Source organism: Anomalospiza imberbis, chromosome 6 (genome assembly GCF_031753505.1).
Source record: "Anomalospiza imberbis isolate Cuckoo-Finch-1a 21T00152 chromosome 6, ASM3175350v1, whole genome shotgun sequence".
NCBI lineage: Eukaryota > Metazoa > Chordata > Aves > Passeriformes > Viduidae > Anomalospiza > Anomalospiza imberbis.
In genome coordinates, this window is record NC_089686.1 from 5,977,129 (window position 1) to 5,996,526 (window position 19,398).

The following is a 19,398-nucleotide window of genomic DNA, read 5'->3' on the forward strand; positions in this document are numbered from 1 at the left end:
ACCCTATAATTTAGAATAAATTAGGCAATTTGGTTCAGAGGCAATGACAGGATTGGTGTTACTTACTCCTGGTGTGCCTGTGGGTGTTGGGAGAGACTTCAGAGCAGATGCCAGCTGCTGTATGAACAGGGAAATCCCCGAAGCTGGTGCCCATGGGCAGACCAGCAGCAGCCCTAACGAGATGTGGTGGAGCTACAGTGACATTGTCATCCTGAAAAACAGGCTACAGATAACTCTGTGGCACGAGGTGTGACAAACATAGGCTGCTGCCAAATATAAGAACAAGAGACCTTTGATTGCCCTTCTTGCTTAAATCTTGAGCATTTTCTGAAACCAAAATTCAACTTGCATGCTCGCAACTTTTATAAACTTCTCTAAACATATAGGTGACAAAGCAAATTATGACAATTATCCTGCCATTTTCCTAGTCTCTGTTACTGAAAAGGCACTTACGTGGTCTCAGCATTTCCCTAATTTTAGTGGATTTAGGTCTGGTCATAACCTATAGGTAGGAACTCTGTCAACTTCAGGAAAACGGCTGGGCAGCAAGTTTGCTGGTTGATCTAGCAAATCTTTTAACACTGTAGAATCATGAGGGGGTCTGGAAATTTTTGTTCATCTTTTTGAAGTCCTACAAAGTTTATTTCTGTCACTTTTATTTTTCCATGATGGCCAGTGTATGGAAAATGGCAACGTATCAGGCTCCATCCCTGTCTCAAGCAGCCCCAAACAAGGCTGTGTGCTGGCTCCCACGCTGGTTTCCTTCTTTTTCTTGGCTGTGCTGGCGGAGGCATTTTGCTGACACTGAGAGAGGAGTATTTATTTAGTTCTATACCAATGGAAAGTTTCTCCATCTGCAGTGCTGCTCATCAGAGATCTTTGGCTTTTTTTTTCAAATGGCTCAATGCTGGCAATGTCTTCAGTCAAAGACATGTTCTCGGTGTCCCTTTTTGCTGAGCAGGCAGATGAGTGGGTTTCATGACTGGACAACAGGATGGGCATGTCCATCCTGCTCCTGCTTCTCTCCAGTCTGGAGAGCTTTGCTGGTTGGTAAGAATGCTGTCACAGGGGCTGCCCAGGAGATTAACCACTGCAAGGCTTTGTGTTTTGGCTGTGGCCACACCTCTGTTTCAACATTGTGCAACTGAGCAGTGATGACAATGTCTGCCAAAATGTCCAGCTCACACTGTTCCTTCCTCCTTGTAAGACACACCATTGCTCCATCAAAACCAATCCTAAAGAGCCTCTATGCTTTGGTTTCACCTATTTGTGAGACTACGGGGTGGGGTGAAATACCTAATACACAAATCCTTGTATATTGACAAATTGTTCTCATTGAAAGCAGAAAACGCCTAGAGACCTTACCATACGGCTTGAAAATTCTTAAAGAAATACTTTATGATCAACAAAACCAAACCAGCTGTTCCCATTTTGCTGGGATAATGCAAGCCCAGCTGGAAGGTGAGCTGGACTGACCCCTGCCCTGAGGAGGCAGCAGCCCACAGCAGAGCAGGGTAGCAGCACCAGTGCTGTAAACATCTTTGCAAGAAATCCTGAATTGTACAAAAACAGAGCAGCCTTCCTTGATTTGATAATTCTGCTTTTTCCACATCTATCTACTCGAAAGACTTTTGCACAGCTCCAGTTTCCAATGTACCTGTCCAAGCTGGGTGTGTCCTGCACTCAGGTGTGCTGAAATCAGCGTGAGTTTCCCTCATTTTCAATGAAATAACAAGAAAAGCAGGTAAGAACTGAATTCAACAGGACTGTGCAGCTTGATGCAGAATCCCATTACAAACAGATATTTTAGATGTGTTCCTCAGAGCAATATTCTAAGGGAGTTTAATAAAGGAAATAACTGGGCAAAAATATGTTGTAAAGATAGGGACAGATTCTCAGCTGGCCTAAATTTCTGTAGCTCTGCTGAAACCAGTGGAGCCTCTTCATACTTTGCTATACAGGTGTTTCAGCACATAAAGCTGTCATTTTATGTCCATCATTAATTATGAGCTGTATTTTTTAAATTCATAGTCAGACAAATAATTCTGTAATTAACATTGTGCCTAAACATGCATTTAGGGTTGCAGGAAGAGAGACCAGCTAATCTACAGACCAATAAAAGAGTAATTCACATGAGGAAAGAGAAACTGATTCTACATGGCATTTTAAGAATATTTTTCTTCTGTATCATGAAGTATATTGATTACTTAACCCTTAATCACATTTAATAATCAAGCAATCAGTTATGTGTTCCAGGAATTCTGATTTTATGACCCATCTCCCGATAACAGCAAATTACCTTTACTAACTGTGTTTAAGATGGAGTTACCATAAATTTTTTTGACTGCTAGAAGAGCTGATGGTCATAACATCAGACAGATCAATCAGTTTTGACTAATAATCTTGAATTTTGGAGAAGGACAGTTCTACTCCTAGAATTCTCTTAAGATAAATGATGGCAAGTTTTCCTTAAGCCTGGTTCTACCCAGTAGTACAAGCTAGTTAATGAGGGACTTAGAAGTTGCTGGAAATACTTTATTTTTGAGTTTATGGACATTTGATACAGTGCTGAATCCATATATTGCCTTTAAATCTAAAAAGCATAACGAAACTCTACATTTTCTGCATTAATCTAGATGTATTTAATTAGCAGTAAAGCACAAGGCTGGGAGCCAGGAGGTCTGGGCTGTAACTGCTGTGGGGATCCTTTGCAAGCCTTGCCTTTGCCTGTCACCTGGGAATAAAAGTCTCTCCAGGGAGCATTTGCCACAGTGGAACTTAATTTACTGATGTTTTTAAAGAGCTTTAAAGGACTGAAATGGGAGGCACAGGAGAAATGAGAATTGTGAGGATCTATTGTGCATCCCAGGACCCTGGCAGCTGTTAATGATGGACACATGGCAGAAAGTTTACAGAATAGCTTAGATAGCCACATATTTGGGCACTTACCAAACACAAAGCTTGCTCCTGCTGAAATCAATGGAAGTCCTGTGCTAAACCTCATGAAAGCAAGACCAGCCCTTGTTCTCTGGGTCTGTGTCAAAAAAAATGATGCAGACATGTTGTCATAAAATTTTCCCACCAGGACTGCCTTCATCACATTGAACTAGAAAGTGCAAAGGAAGAGGGAAGCAAGATATGTATCTCTTTACATGAAATGGAATTTTATTTTTAATCTCGAGACAGGCTTTTCTTGATTGCTGTGCACAAATTTGTTTTACTTTGCTATTGCCAAATTTCTTGAGCTACTGCCAGTCGTAATTCATCTGAGCTCCCATGTCATGATTAAACACGTTGAGTGACTGAATGAAGATGGGAAATGCCAGTGCACATAAATCACAACAGTCTGCCAGTTGTTCTCCATTTGCTTCCTCCTGCTCCTCCTCGTTGTCTCCCAACACCCACGATCAGTGCTGTTTCTTGGCTGCTTCACTCACATGTGTCCTCATCCTGCCTTTCTTACAGCTTCATTTACAAAAGCTTCTCTCTTGTTCTGCCAAGTAATCCTTGTTTCTGGGGAAAGCCCACCTGGAACACTCAGGTGAGTCAAATCCAGTGGCTTCCATTAGCATTGCAGGGATATGTTCACATTAGTGTGAAAAACCACCTGGAAAAACCCATTCATCTTGACTTTTCAGCCACTGAGAAATTCCACTAATCCACATCTCAGTTCTCATGGCTCTGCCTCAGCAACTGCTCCCACCCCAGACCAAAGAGTCTTAAGCTCACAGCCAGTGGAGGAAAGTGCACAGAAAACTGGGGCTACGTTTCAGCCCAGACTGATGAAGAACTGTGCTCTGGGCTCCTGGCAGCTGTTTCTTCCTTTGGCAGAAGATCACAAAAATGATACGCGAAAACACCGAAAAAAATGGTAAATCACTCAAGGAAAACCACATCTATTTTGTTTTGTCCTGAAGTGTTTCATTATAATCATAAACTATAAGGTGTTAAAGGGGTTAACAGGCTCTCAACTCATTGTCAACTAATTATCTTTAAGGTGTTGTCATCACATACTAATCGCTGGGTGAATGCCAGTCCCACCACGGGGAGGTGCCCAACCCCAGGGTGACCTTCTCTCACCTAACAGATGCTTACTTCATTAACTTCAACCATCACTTGTACGGAAAAAAGCTTTTAGGGGCTTTCATCTTTTTAAAAGGGCAGGGGAAAAAACCCTAATAAACTGGTAGCCTGGTTAGCAGTAGGGGACAGCTTTAGCTTCAGGCACCATGGGTGGCTAAGATGTATGAGAAACAGATGTAAGGCCTTTGGTGATAGGTCTGCACTTTCTATTTATTGACAAATGAAACAGGCAATAGAAGGCAATTAAAAGCCAATGATTGCACACAAACAGTGCAAACCACAACAGCAGAGAGGAAAGAAAAGCAACAGCACAGTGAAGTTCAGCTTGTTCAGGGCCAAGTGACATCGATTTGGGAAGCAAAAATGTGAATTCGTTGCAAAGAAAATGTTTTGAGTTTAAAGCTGAAGAGGTTTGATAGTCGTTCTTGCTTTTGTATTCTGTTTTTCCCTAAGGGCTGCCCAGTTACAAGGTACTTCCCAGCTGTGTGACTCTGGTTTTCTTTCTGGGGTTCAAAGAGGAGCTTTAGTATTGGTATTAATTGATGGAACGGATAAGAAAGATAATCAAATGTGAATAGACAGCAAAGGGACAGTCCTTCATTGCTGTGACTGAATGTGGCAGTGTTTTGATACCAAACCTCAAGTTTGACAGCCTCTCTATATCTTAATGTTTTCTTAACAGGCAGCTGAGACCTGGACACGAAAAGATAAATTCAAATTCCTCTACTCAGGTTCTCTAGAGAGATTTCTCTCTTTTCATTACTAATCTTCTGTCCTCAGGAAATCAGTTTGCAAGACAGTTTATCTCTGAAAGAACTCGAGGAGTGTGTGTTCTGCTGACCTCCCTGATCCCAGAGCATAGATAGGGAATGCAGAGAAGAGGGGATCTTCTTTGTAGGTATTTTAACAACCAGACCTGGGATAACACCTACTTTTCACGTAATATGATGAAGGTGCAAATCCATAGGTCCAATTTAAGTGAGTCTTTATTCTCAAACTATAATTTTGCACCAGAGGCAAGGAGAAAACCAGCAAAACCTCTCAGGATGATGTTACGGCCAAGCAGAATCTCATTAAAAATCAATTCCTCATGTCCATAAAACAAGTTTATTTTATCTTGTGGGAGCCTGCTGTTAGCACTCACACAGTCCCATTGTGTGGAATTCCTGCCCCTAGCTGCATGCCAAACTGCACAGTGTACCATTAACAAGTTTCAATTTTATGCTAAGCTTTTCAATATTTTTGGTGTCATTAACCGCAGGTTATTTTGCCAGCATGTGGTGTCTTATAACATATGTTATTAATAGTGATGACATGTTTAGGTTCTGAAGGTTTAAACAAGACCTCCAATATTTACATTTATAAAAGGGGGAAATGATGAGATCAGGGCTGCCATTGGCCACTGAAGGCTCCAGCTGTGCAGGTATTCATCCTAACCCTCACAGGTCAAGGCTTGCTGGCCAACTGTTACAAAAACATAATGCAAACCACATTTTATAAGCACCACAAGACAAGCCAATACATGTTAATTATCTATTAATCTGCCCTTCTTGCAGAGGGTAACAGGAGGGACATGTGTTTGGCCTCGTGCTTTGCAGAGCCCCACCCAAGGCCTGCAGGGATGATGGCACCTGGGTGATGTGGGTGCCATGGGCTCAGGTGTCCTAATCATTTACACTGCCCTAACACCACAGATAATCACAGAATAGCCAGAGCTGGAAGGGATTCACAAGGGTCTTTGAGTCCAGCTCCTGGCCCTGCACAGGACAGCCCTAAAAATCACCTGAGAGTGTTGTCCAAATACTGGATGAACTGTGGCAGAGCTCAAGATGCTCAGCAGCTCTTCCTCACTGAGACCATGCCACGAAAGCAAGGTAAAATACGCTCACATCTCAAAAAGAGAGGGCTGAATTAATGCATTTTATGCCTTACTGCAACAGGTTAAGAATATGCATGTGCTCAGTAAATAGTTTTGCTGACCTGTGGTGATTTAAACTTCTGTAACTTGATTGTGTCTCTGGGCCTTTCATCTACAGGGCTTTTACATCTCTCTCTGTGTGTTCTGGTTGAAAAATGGCATTTGGGATTTTTAGGCGCTATTGTAATTAATGAATAATGGTTTCATATTAATTTAGAAATGTCACTTTTGCAAGCTGTGAAGAAAACATCATATGTTCAAAGTATTGCTAATCTTGCATGTGTGTGTTTGGGAAGGCAGGAGGGAATTGCAGTCCTTAGTGCCAGACATAATTAGGATGATTAGTCAGGGCTGACTACACTGTAAATTATAGGGAGCAAAGAATGGTGCTTGAGTGATGCTTTGTGGTGCTAGGAAATGATTCATGTCTAGGAAGAATAAACACAGAGTCTTAAATGAATTATCATATACTGTATTTCATTATAGTGACAGAAAGAGTCTAATTTTCATTTTTTTAAATTTATGGTGCACGTAAGATTGCAGGCTTAGGACTTTTCAAAAGGACACATCCAGCTCTATTTAGGCAACCAACTAATTGACTTAATTTACTTGATTAAATTTCCCTTAGAAATTCCAGAGGCACTGGTTTAGGTTTTTGGTTCACCAAAAAAGTACAGGCATGGCAAAATGCTGCATAAAGTAGAATTTCCTGTGAAGACAGAGTTGCTGTGTTTGTAACAGGTAAGTGTAGGCAGCAAGGAAGTGATGGTCAGAAATGTTCCTGTGGGCCCAGCTGCTGAACAGAACCAGGCATGGGCATGGACCTCTTGGGAGAAGTCATCCCCTTTTCATTCCTTACATAATGATTGTGCTTTTTGTAACAATGGTGTTATTTGCTGTGATCTCAAATGCTTCAATTAAAATACAGGTAATTAAAAATATGACATGACCTCATGCTGGTATCTCTGAAAAGAATTGAATGCTCACAGAGCACAGATAAGGACTTGGTGACACATCACTTGTTTGGGTCACCAGGGAGCCCAAGATCTCTGTTCCTCAAACTTGTCTGGGCATAGGAGTTGTCATGGTCAGTCAATTTATTTTATTTTCCTATTCTTTTTTGAATCGAAATTGCACAATGAATAAAGTGAGTGATAAAATAGAGCTGAAATTATCCTTATTGTTTTGTATAAGGAAACAAACAAAATTACCTGACACATCACATGTTCCCAAGCCTGTATTTTTAGCTTCCATTCATCCAATAAAAGTTGTGTGAAATTTTTAGGGAATTTCAACCAAATCAGACAAACAGAAGATTTAAGTAAGGATTCACGGGGAATTCCTACAGGTTTTATAGAAAGTGATGTCTGTGTAAAATGAAATCTCCTTTCAGTACTTCAAGGGAGCTTATAAAAAAGAGTGACTTTATGCACGAACAGATAGAGGTAGGACAAAGGGGGATGGTTTTAAACTAAAAGAGGAGAAGTTTAGATTGAAAGAAATTCTTCTCTGTGAGGGAGGTGAGGCCCTGGCACAGGGTTGCCCAGAGAAGCTGTGGCTGCCCCATCCCAGGAAATATTCAAGGCCAGGCTGGATGGAGCTTGGAGCAACCTGGGAAAGTGGAAAGTGCCATGGCAGGGGAATGAGATGATCTTTAATGTCCCTTCTAACCCAAGCCATTCTGTGATGATTCTGTGACAGATGTAAATAAAAGCCCCCCCTGAGAGAGAGAGAGAGAGGCAGCAGCACAGCTCCTGCTGTACTGACAGAAATGGGAAATACCTGTGAAACACTGAATACCTGTGTCACATGGAACACCCCAAGAGGAGAAGAAGCCTGTGCTGGAGTTCTGACCCAAGTATGAGACACAGCCACAGGTTTCACAGGTTATGGTGTTTACAGAACCCCTTGACTTTAGACCCCAAAAATTAAAATTCCATTTGAATTCAGCATCATAAAATAGCATCTAGGAAATGGAATACTTGCACTATGGTCAGGACACTGAAGAAGGATTGTATTTTGTTTAAAAGGCTTATTTTTATGAGTCCTCTCAAATTTTATACACAGAAGAAATAATTTGTTGTTAAAGTACTTAAAAGTCAAGAAAAATTACCCAAATTTTATTTTCTTTCTAGTTAATGAGTTTCAAAATAATATTTATTGGAGTTTTTCGAGGCAAATGGGCAAGTTAGGCATGCATCTCCTGCTGGCTTTCAGTGAGGACTCAACAATTCACTGCCATATTTTTTCTTTAAAAATCTCCTCCACCACTATGCAACTATTCATTTAGGCAGGACTGATTTTGTACAGAAGGAGTGCCAGAACATTAGCACAACTTGTAAATAATAGAGGGCTCTGCTGGGTGGTGAACTAGGTCCTGTCTCACCATGCTGCAGCCCTCTCACAACAGCTGTCCCTGGATTCAGGCGTCCAGCGCTAGGAGTGCAAATTGAGAAATGCAGCTGGTGACTTTTTTGCTTCATTTTTATTCTTCTCCTCCTCGTAGAAGTCTCCAGCTAGAATTCCACAGTGAGGCCCCCTGCAGACAGCAGGAGCAAAGTAGTTGGTGGAGTTGGAAAATTCTGGGGAACCAGAATGATCTGACCTTCATTGTTGATCCTCTTGGTTCATATTTATTTCTGGTTTGGGAAGTGTCACTGCCTCCCTACAGCATCTCTTAAAGGTTACCTGTGGAACTTTTTGGAATTTTAAGAGCCCTCAAATTCCTCCAGTTCATCTGGTGACAAAAAGATGGGATGGCACAGCGCTGTGCCCAGGAAGGCTTGGAAGGAAAGTGTGACCTGGACTCGGGTGTGCCAGCTGCTGCTGGGGCCAGGAGTGTGTCCATGTGCACTGAGCAGCTTCTCCCACATCCTTTCATTCAGTGAGCTGAGTGGGGTCTCTGCCCTGCTCTCATTCTCAGCACAGGCTCTTGCCTCTTCCCTGACACTGCATTTACAGCACAGCAGCTGAACAGCCTCAGGACTGGTGCTTTTCTTCCTGTTTACCTAAAACTTCCCTTTTCGAGGGCTCTGACCATGCAGGTCACTGTTTTGGAGGAGCACACAGAAATGTGGGGTTTGCAGCAGGGTCTAAATTCAATTACTGCTTTGAAGTCATTACAGTAATCAACACCAAAAGCACACGGACTCAGATGCACTTCCCTGCTTTCCTCATTTTGGGAGCTCTTTGGGATCAAGGCAGAGTTCTTGCTGGTCTGGCTCTTTCTCATTCTCAGTATGTCTTGTCTTCAGGACCTGGGAGCCTTTTCTGCTCCTCTCTTGCATGCTTTCTTTATCTCAGCTGGTGCTGAAACCAACATTCTTCAGGATAAAAGCATCTCCTGTTTCCTGCACATGGTGTCTTTCCCAGAACCTACAGTCCCTTTGGTCTCTTCATTTGCAATTCCCTGCCACTGTTTTCTGCTACACCCTCTCTTGTCAGATGGCCTCAAGCAGCCTCCAAAGTTATCCAGGTCCCCACCTGATCATCAGCAGCTGAGCCTTCTTCCCTCCCAGTCCCTGAGATGTTCATCATACTTAAGAAGTGATGTAGCAGCTTTCTCTTTGTCCGTGGCTGTTACAGTGGAACAGACTTTTGGCAGCATTTAGTCACCCCTTTTTTTATTAGCCCTGTGAAAAGGCACTAAAGTTTCTCTCATCACCTCCTGTGGATTCTGTGACACTCTAAGCCTAAGGGAGCCAAGAAAGAAAAAGATTCCCTGCTCAGAGTAGGTTTTGTAGCCTCTCAGATATGCAAAGAGAGTCCCAGAGAGCAAGCAGAATTCACAAGCTGTGTGTGGAGAGATTGCCCAACTTGTCACTTAACATGAAATTTTACAGTCTTTCCCTAGGAACGTATATTACTTTAACAAAATAAAAAGACTTTCCCCTTATCAAGCATTATTCTTTTACATTTACAGTTTGCCTGACATACAGGAGTAATATTCCATGGTTTGCTACAACTTGTAGGTTTATGACCCTTCTGTGGCAGATCAGACTAAACATAATTCATTCACAGCTACTTAGTGTTCTGGGAAATAAACCCCCGAACTTAAATAACTATAGTGTGACCTCTGTAAAATATTATTTATGGGTTAAGAACTGTTATTATGTACATATCAAGATATGCCAAAGGTTATAAAACAAACACTAGTCAGCAAACTGCACTGTTTACTGGCCAAGTCACTCGTGGCTTGCTTTCTGGTTATAGTCCTACAAATTCTGTAAATGGAGAAAAAAATATGACTTGGCTGCCTTGGTAATTAGAATGAAGTTGAAGCTATTGACCACTAAGGATTCGATAACAAATAATTCTCTGTCATAAACAGAATGCCAAAATACAACCAAGCAATCCAATGGAAACAGATGGTGTTTTCCATTAAAAGGACATTGATTGCCACGAGGGTGCAGCCACTGTCCCAGTCAGCAGGGAAATGACAACCCTTCATCCACTACTTGTTTGTAAATCAGTCAGGAGAAAGCTCCAAGCACGATGTAACGCCTCCAGAAGGGAATTTCAGGTTCTGGTTTTGATATCTGCCATCCCACAGGGGGCTTGGGGAGCACGTGAGGGTGTATTCATTGCTCTGCTTGTTCGTGGGTAATTTACCTCTGTCAGAGCACATCTTGTGCACAAGGCTCCTGAAATGTTTTACAGGCAGAGCTGTACAGACACATAGATCAGAAATGTTCATATCAGTCAAAACCACATCATATAATTTTATGTGAGAAATCTGTTATGGTTTATTTCCCCTTCCCCTTACTCTCTCCTTCCCTCCCTCCCCCCCTTCCCCCCCCCCCCCCCCCCCCAATAATGGTAATAAAAGAAAAAAGACAAAAACTGTTTGAATGAAAAATTAACCACTAACTTTATCTGGACAAATCTTGTAACAGTCACATTTAATGTCATAGACAGACCCTTCTCTATCTCTTTTTCAGACAGAGAAATTCCCCAGGAATGTCAAAGGGATTTTAATAATATCTGCAGTAAGGACAAATGTAAGTACCTGCACACCGATTTTCCTGGCTCTCACATCAAGTCCAGTAATGCTCAGCTCACAAAGATCCCTTTCAACTTGCTCTTTAGACATCAGGGAGGGTTTTAGGCATGTAAAATAAATTTGTAAGGGGAAATAAAAAAAATTTTAGCCCTCTGAAGAGAAAACTTTTTGTTATTAACTCGGGATTTTTTCTTTTCTTGTCTTACTACAAAACTACCACATAAGAGAGCTGGTACCAAAATAGCCAACAGCCCTGTGTTTAGGACAACCCCTAGAGATAGTGAAGACTGAAATTCATGTTCTTTTGCAAACTTTGGATTTGCCCCTTGGTGTGCCACCTCCCATGAGAGTGCCTGCTGACCTTCCTCTGCTGACCAAAACCCCATGCTGGGCTGAGCCAGCTTTTCTTCTGGGAGCTGGGTGGGAACCAGCACCGTTCACTGGAATTTCTCAATCCATTTTGTTCAACAGGTCTCTTCTGCCCTACTAGCTCATGCTTTTTCCATAGTGTTTGTACTGAGGGACCTCAGTCTGTTACACATCCTAACGTTTCCTTCCAGACTCGATCCCATGACAGGAGTGACACTGGCAGTGACTCTGGGTATTTACATAAATAGCATTTTCATTGCATTGAGCCTGCTGAAAGATCCCAGTTTAAAAGCAAGGAGAAACCAGGTCTTGCACCAATATGATGTAGAATGGGAGGAGTGAGTTTGCTGCTATATTGTCACTTCTGGATAGAGTTGCATGAATACCAGGGTGATATCCCTAATCTGGGTGGAAAACTGCCTGTTAGCATGGGAGCCAAACTGCTCACTAAATCCCTCTGAGCTTCCCTTAGAATATGGCAGGTGTAGACTTAGCCACCAGTCTCCAGGGATATGGGAGGTACTGGAACAGGCAGAGCTGGGTGGATTTTCCTTTGAAAAAATGAAGAGAGGTAGCATTTCCAAATATTTGGTTCCTTTTGCTAGGTCACAGTTTAGGTTAATGTTTACTCATGCTGAGTAAACACTTCCTGTGACCTGCTTTAATTTAGCTGCAGCAGGTCTAGAGGGGCCTGGCTTTCAGAGGAGCTGTGCATCCATATCTGCATTCTAGGAGGAAAAACCCAAACCATGGGGAAACCAGGGCACACGGTGAGCACAGAGCATCTGAAGCCAGTGTGAGCCAGCACAGGGACCCTGGCAGGGGAACTGGGTGACCTGTGTCCTATTCCTGGCTCTGTCCCACCTGCAGGGTAGTCTCAGGCCACCACTTTTCCGCTCTTTGGTCTGTTTTCCTTCTTCCCTTATGCAATGTCTGTTCTGATGGCAAGCTCTGTGGGACAAGCTGTGTGTTTCTTCCTAGGGGTTCACCCATTTCTTAGTACAGGGCATATCTGCTTATTTCACTCCACTAAGGCACCACTAAAAAGCAAATAACATGAGAGATCTGAGCATTTTTGCACTTACATATTCAATAAGATTAAATATGTATTTTAAATGTGAGCTCCTGTGGGTCTCCTGTTTTTTTTTTTTTTTTTTTCATTTACACCCCAGAGTAATTTTTGTCTTTGATTGCACAGGAGGCTTTAACGTTTATGTCCTTAGAAGAGGCTGGAGCTGGTAGTTGAAAGCACAGCCCTGTGCTGCTCAGTGCAGTCTCAGCCTGCCCAGGGGGCTGGTCTAACCAACCAGAATCAAATTAAAGCACATCATAAAATTACAGCATGCTTTTCTGTAAAGTTTTATTTTTACTTTCCTGGGCCTGGCCTTCAGGTTTCATTAGGAGCAGTGCTCAGCAGAGCTCCCCGTGGGCTGAGGGTACCCTCTAGAGGAACAGGCACTGGCAGCAGTGAAACACAGGGATGCTCTGTCATCCCAAAGGCTTTTTTAAGGCTGATGAGAAATTAGGGAATATGAAATGCTGACTCTGGATCCTGCCCATTTGTGCTGCTCACTCTGTGCAAGGGTGACAGGGTGCAGGTGGTTTTAGGGGTCACATTTAAAGGGAGATGTGTGCTTCTTCAATCCTCCTAAAATCTGGGGTTTGTGGTTCCCAGGCCTGGTGGGAATAGTGCAGTGCAAAGAGGGACACAACACTTGGCGTTTTCACCCAGCATAGTGCTGGCAGAGAATCATTTAGGTTGGAAAAGGCCTTTTAGGTCATCAAATCCAACCATTGTCCCAGCACTGTCAGGCCCACCACCAATCCATGTCCCCAAGTGCCACATCTAAAAGTTTTTTTGAACACTTCCAGGGACTGTTGGTATGATTCCACCACTTCCCCAAGCAGCCTGTTTAGGGCAGTTTGACCACCCTTTCAGTGAAGAAATTGTTCCTAATATCCAGTCTAAACTTCCTCTAGTGAAGAAGTTCCTCTGACCCCCACCTGGCTCCAACCTCCTGTCAGGAGTTGTGCAGAGCCACAAGGTCCCTCCCGAGCCTCCTTTTCTCCAGGCTGAGCCCCTCCAGCTCCCTCAGCTGCTCCTCATCAGACTTGTGCTCCAGATCCTTCTCCAGCTTCATTCTCTTCTCTGCACCAGCCCCTCAAAGTCTTTCTTGTTGTGAGGATCCCAAACCTGACCCCAGGATTCAAGGTGTGGCCGTGGTGGTCCCCTCAAGGCTTATGGGATCATGCAGGCTGAGCATGACATTCAGGCTGTCCATTCTCTTCAGTCTGGCCAGCCCTGCTGGGAAAATTGTTTCCACTGTCCATGGAATGGGGCAGGTCTTCCTGAAATGGAGGAATGTCCTCCCACTTTATGGGAGGAAAAGGAGTTCTTTGTTATCTGAATTTTTGCAGCCTTTCCCTCTTCATAGGGATATTCTTTACACTCAGAACTCAGCACCCTCCAGTTGAATCTGTCTCTTAACCCCCAAACAATTGGAAGGAGTGACTTTTGTAAGCAAGGGCATTGGCAACACATGTTGCCAATCAGTTGGTTTCTCAAAGAATTATGGAGAAGCTGACAGTATCTACTGACAGCACAACATGCAGGCAAAATAATGCTCCCATTCCATTCTCCCGTTGCAAATACCTAAGCTTTATGTTCCTGCTGCCTTGCCTTATTGCAGTACTTCAGTGGCTCTTGCTTGGTTTGAAAACAAAAGAGGCAGCTCCATCTAGAGGTCTGTGACAAGGGAAGAAATACTGGTTTTCATAGCTCCGCTCTTAGGAGTTTCTATTGATGCAGCGTTGTCTATGTGGGAGTGCTTTCTCCTGTTCAGCGTGGCTTTTCCTCCTGGTTTCTGAATGTTTTCTAAGTTCTAAGATTTTTGGAGCAAGGTCTTGAAGTTTTAGAGCAATCCTGAGCTATTCTTATTTCCCCAGCTTATTCAGAGTGAGCTGCAGCTCAGCAAGAGCATCCCTATGTGTAGTTGGCTGCCTGTGTGCAGTTTGGGACAGAAATGGGATGGTCAGGGAGGACCTGAGCATTGTTTCTCCCTGATTCTTTACAGACATCTGAGAATTTCTCAATGCAGTGTGGGAAAGAGGACTGTGCTCGGGCCTGCACTGGTATTTTCTGGCTGAGAACACACCCTGATCCCAAAGAAGGGAAGAGTTCCACTCTGGGAACCACCATGGAGTGGGGACAGGGACATGCAGATAACTTTTACTCATAGGTGTGTACCAAGAGAAATGTTATTTTAAATAATTAGGAATCTAACAGTCTGACTCAAAGGGTCCTTGAGATGGCATCTTCATATCCCAGAGCTTTGGCCTTTACTGAGATTTTTAAGATCTCAGTAAAGGTGCATACAGTGCTTTTTTTCTTCCTCTCAGTGATGATTAAAGCAAAACCACAGAGATACATCCCCTGCACAGCCCATCCCAGAGTGCAGTCCTGCCACAGCACTGTAATCCTGTGCTGGGGGTTGTGTTGGGGCTTGGTTCTGAACCAAGAGAAGAGTTCTTTGTAATGGACTGAAGAATAAAAATCAATATTCCTTAGAGGGAATTCAAAGGTTAATAATGCCCAATACTTCCTATGTGTTTCTTTTTCTTCTGATCATCCAGTCCAGGTAATTGCTCCCTTCTCCCTTGAAGCATCCTTCATCATCATTATATTCTCCATAGTGTACTCTCATTAGAATACTTTCAACACCATTATTCCTAACCCTTTCCTGCTGCCTTTTATACTGCCATCTGTACTATAGGTATTGAAGATGATAGATCTTGTGGTTGCTAGAAAATGTACAGATAAATAGAAATTATTGGTCAATGCCTGCATTTCAGTAGAACAGAGTTCAGCTCTTGAGATGAAGAATGAATATGCAGTTCTTGGCAGATGAGATTTTGTTCTGAGAAAAAAAAACATGAGAGACATGGCAGGAAACTGAAAGATCAGGCTCAGTCTTGACTGAAAAAAGAACTTTGAGAGCTTGTTGATCCTTTGCCAGTGTTAAAGGAGTCAACTCAGTTAAGTATTCTTAGCTAATATAATGAGTCTACAATGTGTAGTCATAATAGCCCCATAACATTATTACATTTTTTCCCTCCTCTTTAGTGTTAAACAATGTCTACTATTGTTTTAGCTCAGCTCATAGTTCAATCTTTGGGGGACTTAAAAATGCAAAGTTAAATCATTCAATATATGAACAACACCCTACTTCTTAAGGAATAACATTAATATTAGATAAACATTGCAGTGAACAAGGACATCTTTAACTAGATCAGGTTGCTCAGAGCCCCATCCAACCTGACCTTGAATGTTTTCAGGGATGGGATATCCATAGCTTCTCTGTGTCAGTGTTTAACCACCCTTATTGTAAAAAATGTCTTTCCTCTATCTGATCTAAACCAACCCTCTTTTAGTTTAAAACCATTACTCTTATTGCAACAAGGTCTTCTAAAAGTTTGTATCCATCTGTCTTCCAAGCCCCCTTTAAGTATTAAAAAGTCTCCCTGGAGCTTTCTCTTCTCCAGGCTGAACACCGCTAACTGTCAGCCTTTCCTCACAGCAGAGGAGCTCTGAGCACCTCCATGGCCTCCTCTGGACCATGTCCAACAGTTCCATGTCCTTGCTGTGATGGGGATCCCACAGCTGGATGCAGCACTCCAGGTGGGCAAAGACTCTGGGGTCTCTTCAGTTTTTGAACAGTCCTGCTGTTCCTCATGGAAAATCCTGGGATTTATTAAGTTCCTCTTGGAAAACCCCAGGATTTATTAAGTTCTGAGCTGACCAGAAGCTGAAAGAGGCAGAGATGCTCTTTTATTCTACCCCATTTCCAAAAGGTAAAGAGAATGCACACACCTGACAGTCTGGGGCCATTCCCAGCAAGCCTGTGCTGCTTAAAGGCATAAAGTGCACATCCTTGGGCTTCTTAAATACTTCTGAATTTCTTGTCCAACCGGTTCTGTTGCACAACATGTTAGCACGTGCTGGCTTGGGAAAGAGGGTGGGAAGGAAGTTGTTATCAGAAGCTGATAGGAGGGAAGCTGTATCCCAAGTGCCTTTTTTATAGACAGGAGCAGATAAGGTGACTCATATCTCGGAGTCCCCAGCACTACAACATCCCCATGCTCATACCACGTGAGACACAGGCATGGGCATACACAGAGGCTTTAACCTCTGCCCCAGGGATGACAGAAGCACTTTTTAATCCTTGGTTGTACAAACCAGCAGTGTCTTTAGCCTGTTCTTAGCAAAATCTCCCATCTTTTTTCTCTTGATACTGGATCCATCGGTTGCCATAACATCTGAATGGGCTTGCAGGTAGCACTGGGCTGATGTAATTTGACCAAATTTGAAGTCCATGCTTGTCTTCTGACCACTTTGTGTGTAGTCAAACCATGACAAGATCCCATTTCACATGCCAAACAGGAACAGGGTTGGTGAGGCACCTCCAGTGCAATGCGTTCAGATACTGCATCGTGAATCACTTTATTTGAGGAGTGTGACCTCTCCTCTTCAGAGATTTAAGCATCACATGTGCCACCAATACCCTGTGCTGGTTGTGGCCCTATCTGATTGATCCAAGCCTTTAGTGAACAGGTTGGATCACCTATTCCAGGTGTGCCTTTGTAGCAGAGAACAACTTTAAAAGGACCACTAATAAGTGCAGTGGGGTAGGAAAAGACCAACAGCTCAGAAATTGAGTTATTTCAATACCATTAAATGTACCAAACCACACAGAGGGTAAGGCTCAGTCATCTCACATATCTCCACCTCTGAAGCGCTGATAGTTGTCTTGCAACACCAGCTGGGTCTAGCACCGAGGGAGTCCAGGAGATGGTGCTCTCAAGGAGCACTAACAAGGCATTTCTGGGTGTCTCCTCCCTCATTTGGGTACCATGGCACTGCAGGTTGAAGAACACTGCTCAGACTGCTCCATGAAAGCCACTTCCATGACAAGCTGCTGCCCGGCCTTCATGGCATTTTGACACTGGTGTTGTTTTTCCATTGCTTTGAACTGCAAAAAGGGGAAGAAAGCAGAGAGAAAAGTGGATCAGGGGCCTTCAGCAATCAAAATGTGGAAGGGAAGGGCTTTCATATCTCAGTAATACTGGGCAATATTCCTCACGTGCAGGCATTAGCAAGATTATGGCTCTAAGCTTATTTGTAAGCCACAAGGCCAGAAGAGGACTGTACAATTATCTGGAGTAAATGTTAATGAGGAGCAGAAAGCATTCACCCTTAGCTGACACATCAGTCCCTATGAAGAGGAAGTAAAAGACATTTTTAAACTTGAATGTTGGATTTCAGTAGATTAGAGAGAGAGAACCATGAATGAAGCAGAAGATTTTTCAGCCTTCTATGTACACGCTACTGGATCTTTTACTTAAATCTCATTATTATGCATAGGGTGGAAGCTGCTACCCAACAAAAAAATACAGAAAAATCAGGAAAGCAGAGGGCACTGCAGATGCCTGGTGCCTCAGAGCTCTGTGGTTTAGAGGAGAGGTTTGTTGGGCTCAGGGGTAGGGGGCTGGCATGTGAACTGAGTGTCCACATGGATGCCTTGAACCCATTTCTGAGCATGGCCATCATGTTCGGGAATAAGTGAGAAACTAAATTATAAATAATAGAGCAAGACTGCTGGGAAAGAAATAAACCCCAGTAAACCAGAACAATCAGTTTGTTCTCCAGTGTTTCCTGTACAAGTAATAAAATCTAATAACTGAGTTGCTGTTAACAGTTAATGACCACTGCATTTGTTAATGGACCCAGACAAATGAGAGCAGTTTAATACAACAAACAGGCCATTAGCTGTATTAATGCTTGGCTTGTAGGAGTTAGAGCTCTTATAAACTATATTCTGCAGTTTATAATACCAGCACTTTATAAAACGACCTGGTGTTTTCCAAAAAAATAAAAAATAATAAGGATCAGGTGAGCTACAATTTAAAACAATTTAGTTTAAAAAAAAAAGAAAAAGAAAAAAGAAAAGGATCAGGTGAGCTACAGTTTAGAAAATTAGTATTCATGGCAACTAGGAAAAGCTGATATTAGGCTACAATCTCTTTTTCTGTTTTGTACTGGAATAAATCAGGATCAACAGCAAACATGCAAACCAGGCCTGATTCTTGTATAGCTTAAATGAGTGGCAGCTTTGCTTTTGACTTCAGTGAGTTTTGGATTGATCCTATAATTATTATTATTAGAGAGGAATTTGATCTTTTTTTTTTTTTCTCTTCTTCTCACTAAACCACAAATGATTCCACATATGGGATATTCAGTCTTCAGCAGCTGTCATTGTTTAAAGGTTTAACAAGCAGTCTTATAGAAAGAACTATAAAAGGGAAGTGGTATAAATAGACTAAAATTAATAGAGGAACAAAATAGAGTTAGTTCCTACTTCAATTGCCTCTACAGTTCTCTTAATTTTTGTATTTTTATAGTCTATTTAGCTGCAGTTTCAGTTACAAAAAGTGTCACTGCCACTTTTTGCAATGGTAGTTGTGAAAGACAAAATTCTTCCATTGCTTTACAGACTCACTGCTGAATGTAACCAATGTCTGGTAGAAATTTAATGTGGAGCAATTTAAGACTTTGCCCTTAACTTGCCAAATGAGGATGATACTAAATTATTACAGAACTATAGGCTACTGGGGAAGGGAATAACACAGTTTGGTAGGAAAAAGAAATGGAGATTTTTATAGGGTGCATGAAAAGGGCTCTAATTTGTATATATCTGTAGTGTGAGATGAGGCCAGGCTTAAATCATAGTGTTATAACAGGACTTGGTGAAGCTCTTTGGCTTTGTTTGTGGATCTGAACTGGAAGTTTTTCAGACAGATTCCCAAAAACATAAGAGAGAAGTTGCATAAACTTATCCTTAAGGTTACTGTGACCTGAAGGAAGAATGCAGGAGTAAACTTTGAGAGTTGTTCCCATTTCTGATCATTCACCCACCTGCAGGGAATGGTGCCTAAGCCAGCCTAAGGACGTGTCTTTCTTCAATTTTTT

General features: G+C 42.5%; 1 protein-coding gene and 2 long non-coding RNA genes across 3 annotated transcripts in view; 2 read left to right on the forward strand and 1 right to left on the reverse strand.

The window, feature by feature from the left end:
- The first annotated feature begins 5,790 nt into the window (after positions 1-5,790).
- PRKCH (protein kinase C eta) overlaps positions 5,791-19,398 on the forward strand; it is a 130,666-nt gene continuing 117,058 nt past the window's right edge. The window contains exon 1 of the mRNA XM_068192153.1: positions 5,791-5,957. Within this exon, the coding sequence (XP_068048254.1) occupies positions 5,913-5,957 (45 nt within the window). The 5' untranslated portion in view covers positions 5,791-5,912. The remainder of the gene's footprint in view (positions 5,958-19,398) is intronic.
- LOC137475153 (uncharacterized) lies at positions 13,929-16,376 on the reverse strand. Its single transcript, XR_010999709.1, has 3 exons — positions 16,243-16,376; positions 14,888-15,173; positions 13,929-14,489 (listed from the first exon to the last, which is right to left on the reverse strand). It is a non-coding gene; the product is annotated as an uncharacterized lncRNA (long non-coding RNA).
- Positions 14,891-16,413, forward strand: LOC137475154 (uncharacterized). Its single transcript, XR_010999710.1, has 2 exons — positions 14,891-15,010; positions 15,937-16,413. It is a non-coding gene; the product is annotated as an uncharacterized lncRNA (long non-coding RNA).